Source organism: Simochromis diagramma, unplaced genomic scaffold (assembly GCF_900408965.1).
Source record: "Simochromis diagramma unplaced genomic scaffold, fSimDia1.1 OVJJ01000705.1, whole genome shotgun sequence".
Lineage (NCBI taxonomy): Eukaryota > Metazoa > Chordata > Actinopteri > Cichliformes > Cichlidae > Simochromis > Simochromis diagramma.
The window spans coordinates 3,003,034-3,010,345 of record NW_024387448.1 but is presented as its reverse complement, the minus strand read 5'-3'; the positions used below and the strand labels follow the sequence as shown (position 1 = coordinate 3,010,345).

The 7,312-nt window shown below is 42.8% G+C and overlaps 1 protein-coding gene across 2 annotated transcripts; it reads left to right on the top strand.

Annotated features, from left to right (window-relative positions):
- The first annotated feature begins 260 nt into the window (after window positions 1–260).
- Window positions 261–4,863, top strand: krt5 (keratin 5). Of its 2 annotated transcripts, XM_040013787.1 has the most exons (10): window positions 261–903; window positions 2,228–2,436; window positions 2,533–2,593; window positions 2,705–2,800; window positions 2,926–3,090; window positions 3,179–3,304; window positions 3,438–3,658; window positions 3,775–3,833; window positions 3,967–3,994; window positions 4,025–4,863. In XM_040013787.1, the coding sequence occupies exons 1-10, from the start codon at window positions 379–381 to the stop codon at window positions 4,200–4,202; spliced, it is 1,668 nt and encodes a 555-aa protein (XP_039869721.1). In that variant the 5' UTR covers window positions 261–378; the 3' UTR covers window positions 4,203–4,863. The 2 variants fall into 2 exon arrangements, with proteins under 2 accessions (XP_039869721.1, XP_039869720.1); XM_040013786.1 differs by having other exon boundaries at window positions 3,967–4,863.
- Window positions 4,864–7,312: the final 2,449 nt, after the last annotated feature.

Genomic DNA, 7,312 nt, shown 5'->3' with positions numbered 1-7,312 from the left:
AGAGTCTTTGCCAAATGCCTTTCCTGCCCTCCCAGCTCTGGCTCTGATGCTGTTTCTCTACAAGCATCTGGGTGTGTCAAGCCCAGATCGCTTTACAGGGGTGGCGCTATTACCTGTCTGACAGGCTGAGCCAATCTACACTGCCTGCAAGCACACCTTTCAGGATCCAGGTAATAGGAGGAGGGTTGAGGGGAGGCGCAGAGGAGGCTGAGCTTACCGGGACCTCCTCCTCAGCTGGAGACAGATAAAAATCCATCGTAGACAGAGACAAGACACTTAGAGGGACTTGACCTTCCTCTTAGTGGGCTCCACTACTCTCCCAAACCTCTCTCTCTTTGCTTTTCTCTTTGAATCCTTCCTCTTAAGAAGAACCCAGCCATGTCGTCGACCAGAATGTCCACAAAAGTTGTGCAGAGCAGCTATAGTGGAGGTGGACAAGCTGGTGTTGGTGGTTTCCGTATAGGAGGAGGAGGAGGAGGAAGACAAAGTTTTTCCTCAAAATCTGTCAATCTAGGGAGGCCAATGGTGATGTCATCATCATCCTCAATGCTCAGATCAGGCATGGCTAGCGGTGGTGGTAGTGGTGGTTTCAGTAGTTATTCTTTTGTCTCTGGTGGTGGCCGTAATTTGGGTGGTGGTGGTTTTGGTACGGGCGGTTTCGGTGGTGGTGGTGGTGGCGGCGGCGGCGGCGGTTTCGGTGCAGGCGGTTTCGGTGCAGGCGGTTTCGGTGGTGGTGGTCCAGGAGGTTTTGGATCAGTGCCTCTGATCACACAAGTCCAAGTAAACCAGAGCTTGCTGGCCCCCTATAACCTTGAGATCGACCCCAACATCCAGACTGTCCGCACCCAGGAGAAAGAGCAAATCAAGACTCTCAACAACCGCTTTGCTTCCTTCATTGACAAGGTAAGAGTTTCATAAAAAAGTTTCAGGCCGTTTTATTCTTCTCAAGCAGGAGCTACTCTAGTTGCACTGAAAGCTTTGCACACTTCATTGAGAAGGTGAGTGGCACGTTTCCTATCTGATATTGAAAAAGGTTTTGTCTAGCTTTTATTTTAGTCTCACAACATGTCAGCAGAATGAAAATCCTGAAGCTGGTTTCTAATATATTAGAAAAAGATGCAAAGGCAGGCTCTTGTTGAAAGGGCCCTTGAGCTCATTAAATATTATGCAACAGCTTAACTAAACCTGGAAATGCTAACTGAATGCTGATGAATGTTGAGAACTGCTGGGTGATTTGCTTAAAATTCACCCCTCAAACTAAGCAACATGATGCTTCTTAAAATTTCATTATGAGCACAGCCTGCAAGCTGTCTCTGTGTAGAGTGAAAGCATGGAAACAGTAGAGCGGTCATATCCAGTTACTGCTGCATTATCAGGTGAGAGGAGTGAGGGATCTGGTTATCACTTGTTCCCATGGCAGCAAGAAGTGACAGGCTTTTACTTTAAATTCTCCCACATGCAGTTTCATGTTTAATTAAAGACAATGCATTGATGAGGGACCGTTTCTCTCAGGCAGTAATGGCAAAGTCGCTAACCACACCCTGTATGAGAAAATGCTGAGCTAGCTCTTTCTGCGCGCTACGTGCCACACCTTATCTGTCTTCAAACAGGTAACCTGATCCCATCCTTTGAAGACTCCTTATTTCAAATTTCAAATAAAACGGTATATTACTGCAATAAAGCATCACAAAAACAATCATTAATAGCAGGACAAAATGGCTTAGATGTTTAAAGAACATTTTTGTTTAGTATAATATATTAAACTAAAGTATAATGCGCATTGTACATTTGACATAACAGTTAATATCTTTAGGTGTGACACATTAATTGGTGAGGGTTGAGGCAGGCACGTTCAATCAGTGAAAGTATGCATCCTGGAGGCGAGGGAGCGCTGATGTCAAGTGGTTGGAGGAGGGTGTGGCACCTTAAAGACACACCCAGAAATGGACTTTTGGGCTCTACTGTTTAATCAAACAATGGTTGATCTTCTAAGTCTCACAAACAAGCTCCACAGTGCAGTGTGTCTAGAACAGTCGTGCACTGTGAAGAATTTTAATATGGTCGTTGGCATTTTTTTTGCCTGCAAGAGTTTTTAATGTGGGAAAGTTACACGTGATCCATGGACTGATGGATCTCCAGAGAAAAACAAGCCGGTGTAGGACCTCAAGGCAAGTATTGCTATTCTATGACTGCAGATCTAAATTTGTCAAATTATATCACCATTTAGGTCCGCTTCCTGGAGCAGCAAAACAAAATGCTGGAGACCAAGTGGAGCCTGCTGCAGGAGCAGACCACCACCCGCTCCAACATCGACGCCATGTTTGAAGCTTACATTGCCAACCTGCGCAGACAGCTGGACGGGCTGGGCAATGAGAAGATCAAGCTGGAGTCTGAGCTGAAAAACATGCAGGGACTGGTGGAGGACTTCAAGAACAAGTGAGTTCCCACGAGTCACAATGAACACAGCAGCTGACTTCCGGTAGATGATGCCTGATCATTTTCAGCTCATTTTTCTTGCATTTTTTGCGACAGATATGAAGATGAAATCAACAAGCGTGCTGGAGTCGAAAACGAATTTGTGCTCCTTAAGAAGGTGAGAATGGATGTGCCATTAAAAAGTTGTCATAATGATGATAGATGATGCATGAATTATCATTTCTGCAAGCGCCGGGACTAATGCAGTCTACTTTATCCTCCTTTACAGGATGTAGATGGAGCCTACATGAACAAAATTGAGTTGGAGGCCAAGGTTGACGCTCTTCAGGATGAAATTAACTTCCTCAGAGCTATCTATGAAGCTGTAAGAAAAACAAACAAACATTGAATGGCACTGTGGCACACACAGATGTGTTTATTTTGTACTATTTTTTTTTTTTAATCTTTCAGTTCAGTTTGTTTTTAAAAGAACTTGTGTCTTGTTCACAGGAGCTTGCTGAGCTTCAGGGACAGATCAAGGACACTTCTGTCATTGTGGAGATGGACAACAGCCGCAGCCTGGATATGGACGCCATTGTGGCTGAAGTCAAGGCACAGTACGAGGACATTGCCAACAACAGCCGAGCGGAAGCTGAGAAATGGTACCAGTCCAAGGTAGGTAGAGAGAGTCTGCCAAGTCAAATAAAAGTGGATTGGTCTGTGGAATCTGCAATAACACTTGTTCTCAATCTGATTCCTTCAGTTCCAGGAGATGCAGGCCAGTGCAAACCAGGCAGGGGATGACCTTCGTAACACAAAGAGTGAGATTGCTGAGCTCAACCGCATGATTAGCCGCCTTCAAAATGAGATTGAGGCAGTCAAGGGACAGGTAATGCATGTTTCTGCATAGCTGATGAGATTATTTCTTACATATGTGTTAAACATAAATGCTTAACACATAGATAGCATTGTGAATGAGAAATATCACATTTAAAGCTTCTGCTAATTTTCCAACCTCCCAGCGTGCCAACCTGGAGGCCCAGATTGCTGAGGCAGAGGAGCGTGGCGAGCTGGCTGTGAAGGACGCCAAGGCCCGCATCAAGGACCTGGAAGATGCCCTGCAGAGAGCCAAGCAGGACATGGCCCGCCAAGTCCGCGAGTACCAAGAGCTCATGAACGTCAAGCTGGCTCTGGACATTGAGATCGCCACCTACAGGAAACTGCTGGAAGGAGAGGAATCAAGGTAAGAAATAAATAAATAAATAATCCTCTAAAACACAGGAGAAGCTAAACGAAGTTTTTATGGTGACAATGACATTACCAGCTCATCAAATTGTTACATTTTGTTCTTCTTTGTAGAATTGCCTCTGGTGGTGGAAGCGCAACCATCCATGTGCAGTCCACAAGCAGCAGCTTCGGTATGTATTAACATATACAGCATTTTGGGCTTTTTTGTTGTTGTTGTTTGTTTTTTATCAGAGTTCCAAAGTTTTACCTAAAAAACTAAATTTAAAGCCTTTCTCCTGACAAATGTGTTCTTCTCCTCACCAGGTGGTGGAAGAAGTGGTGGCGGTGGCGGCGGCGGCGGCTTCGGCAGCGGCGGCGGCTTCGGCGGCGGCTTCGGCGGAGGCTTTGGTGGCAACATGGGCGGCGGAGGCGGCGGTGGCTTCGGTAGCGGAATGGGCGGCAGCGGCATGGGCTATGGTGGCGGTATTTCCGTTGGCAGTGGCAGCACCTCTGGGATCTCAAAAACAAGAGTCAGCTCATCCTATTCCAGCCGCCGTTAACAGAACCAGTGGCCATCTTCCAATCCATTTTTTCTTCTTCTCTTATTTTTCTTCTCCTCATCATGACCTCCATAAACCCCGCCCTGTCGTTCCCTGCATGCACAGAGCAACCTCAGAAACATATACGCTTGACAAGTCAAAGACAGCCGATCCATGTAATGGCACCACATACCCAAAGAGAGTTAGAGACATTAAATCCAAATTCAAGCAGAAAGGTACAGAGATTGTTGTGAGCAACAAAGATGTGAGTCAGTCCTGTCTTTCTTTGATCAGTCAGCCTGGCTGTCTTTTAGTTGTTGGATGTGCTGTTGTGCAGACAAGAGGATCCTTGTAGTGTCAGGACAGAGAATCCTTACAAAGCAACTACTATTGTATACAAAATGGCACCACAGGAAATTTTCTAATATCTTTCATTTTGTTATGCAGTTTGACATCATCAAAAGCAGCCACATGAAACACTTTCATATTTCTTCTCCTGTGTTAAGAGAAAAATGATTTCTCCACTGCAGTAAATAAATGGTGTTGTGATCATGCTTTACTTCTATTTTCACTCTGAATAATAAAAATGTTTTAAAAAGGATCAGGCTGACTGGAACTGCCAGGTTTATTGGGAATTTGTACCAACAAAACTGAAATAAATCTGTGTTCACATACATTTCCAGATCTTGTTCCTGTGAATTCTTACTATTGTAACATTTGAATGTCCCAAACTTTTTACTCATGATTAGCTGTAGCTGAAACTGCTGAAATAATACGGTTGATATAACACAACACTAATGTAGTCAAGCAAATAATAGTAAAATAATGGAACATTATTTACATTACATTATACAAATGTAACTGGTTTGCTTAGTTATTATAGAGCAACACAGTGTTAATCTTCAGTTTAATTTTGAAGTGAAAAGTATTAATAAATAAGCAAACAAGTAGTATTTGTGGATAAGAGACTAGCAAACGGAAACCTCCAAGGCTAAAAATGCAGACACCGCACAAACACAAACACACACACACACACGGCACACACACACACACACACACACACTGGATTCAATATTTCAAACCTGGATCATATTTAAATTCCACATTATATGACAGAAAAACCAAATATAACCAAATAGGTTTCCTTTATTGTTTTTATAGTGATCTAAAAATACAAAACAAAAAAATAATTCAGCCCTCAAAAGGCTCCTCAAAATGACAGAGCTGGAATTCTCTTTAATATAGGACATTGATATGCAGTGCAAATATGGAAGTGACTCTATAGGCATAATTATATTGTTTCACTTATCCACCTGAAGGTTTTTACTTTGCATACTATATATCATGAAGGCACTTATTCAAGCCGATGGATGATCAATTGTCTGGCGCCATCTGGGACAGATACATGCTAGAAAGATATGTTAAAAACTTATTAAGCTACATTTTCGACAAATTTCGGGAAGCCCTGTGAATATGATATGCGGCCCACACCTATGACACGGCAGATATGTGTAAGCAGGTCTGCCAAAAGTTTGACTAAGGTGAGATGAATGCAACAAGCCCGTGCAGAACCGTGAAACAGGAGAGCACACAGGACTACACTGGAGTGGTGATTGGGTGTGGCATGATAGATGTTTGTGTCTGCAGTAGAGGCTTGTAAAATGGGGCTAAAAATCAGGAGCATCAGTAAAGCAGTCTGTAACAGTTCACAATATGAGTGATCCCCACAGTATCAGTACTGCACATTTGCTTTGTTCTTTATGTAAACTTTTCCTTGGCAGCAGCAGCTTGTTAACAAAGCTGCACTTCCTGATTGAAAGCAGTACACAGGGCCCTCCACTACCTTCATTAAATGCTGTGCATTGCAGCCTAGCTCTGCTGTAGCACTGCAGCACATATTAGACTGATTGGAGTTTCCTCACTTTCCTATTTTCTTTAACTGGGATATCTTGTGTGCCACAATTTCACTGCTTTCTTTTTATTATCAAGTTTTCAGCTTTATTGTGTGTATATTTTAGTACTTACACTGTAACTTCAAAAGAGATAAAACTGAAATAGTTTGGACTGTTGTGGGTGTTTTCATCCTTTTTTAATGTTCATGATTGAAGTTTTAAGAAACAGTGTTGTTACCCTGAACCTCAGACTGTGGACTAAAGATGGAGGGAGCCCTCACCTTTTGAAATCTGCACTACCTTCATCTTTATAAGGAGGGAAAAAATCAAAATAAATCCATCTGTTTTAATTACACCAGTGCACACATTTGTCCTGATCTGAAAATAGGTGCATATCAAGCATATCACAGTCTGACTCACAGCAAAGTTTTGTCTCTGGAGCGGCCAAGCACTCAGCTGTAAACCAAAACAGAGCAAACTCATAAACTTCACTTTCTCTCATGCTACAGCAGAGAGACTGTCCTGAAAGCATTATAAAGAAAAATTGGGACATTATTGGGACAGGGTGGATGAGCATAGATATTGTTGTGCTTTGAATAGTGCTACGGGCAAAAGCTACGTGGATGCGCATCATAGTGATGAATCAACCATAAGAGTATCAGGTATATAAACCTTTGGCTTTGAAACCAGAGGTGGGGATTAAGTCAGTCAACTCAAAATAAGAGAAGCACATGGATTTTTGCCCTTAAGGTCACCAGTTACCTTAGCCTCAATGAGTAAACTAAATAAAACAGTCATGAATATATCCTAGAAGTATTCCTACAGAATGTCAAACACATGCCCGATCATCACCATCAGAATTCCCTATGAAGGTGAGATCTGCTGCTTCTTGTTCCAACTTGTTGAGTTGCTGTTATCCACCACGGCTGCAGTCTGTGACATCGTGCAGATGGATGACGATTCCCTGAAGAAACGTTACTTCCAAGGTTAGTTTGCTCAAACCTCATTGATCAATGAGGATGAGGTACATCAAGTAAGGTGGACTGCAGGTTGGGATGACCAGGAAATAAAGCTGCATTTAAATGTTTGTTTTTTTTAATGGCCGGCACAGTGAGTTGAGTTAACTGCTACTTTCAGCTCTTTGAATACAAGATAATTTTGTAGATCAGTCAGACATGAGGATGAAGTATTGGCTCACAATTAGAATACAAATGAGCTTGCAGTGTCCCTCAGTTTTAC

What these genes read in the sequence shown, in the direction of transcription:
- krt5 (XM_040013786.1), top strand. Translation starts at nt 379, where the DNA reads ATGTCGTCGACCAGAATGTCCACAAAAGTTGTGCAGAGCAGCTATAGT. An exon ending in AATTTGTGCTCCTTAAGAAG is followed by an intron (nt 2,594 to 2,704) that starts GTGAGAATGGAT and finishes CCTCCTTTACAG; the next exon opens with GATGTAGATGGAGCCTACAT. An exon ending in CTGGAAGGAGAGGAATCAAG is followed by an intron (nt 3,659 to 3,774) that starts GTAAGAAATAAA and finishes TCTTCTTTGTAG; the next exon opens with AATTGCCTCTGGTGGTGGAA.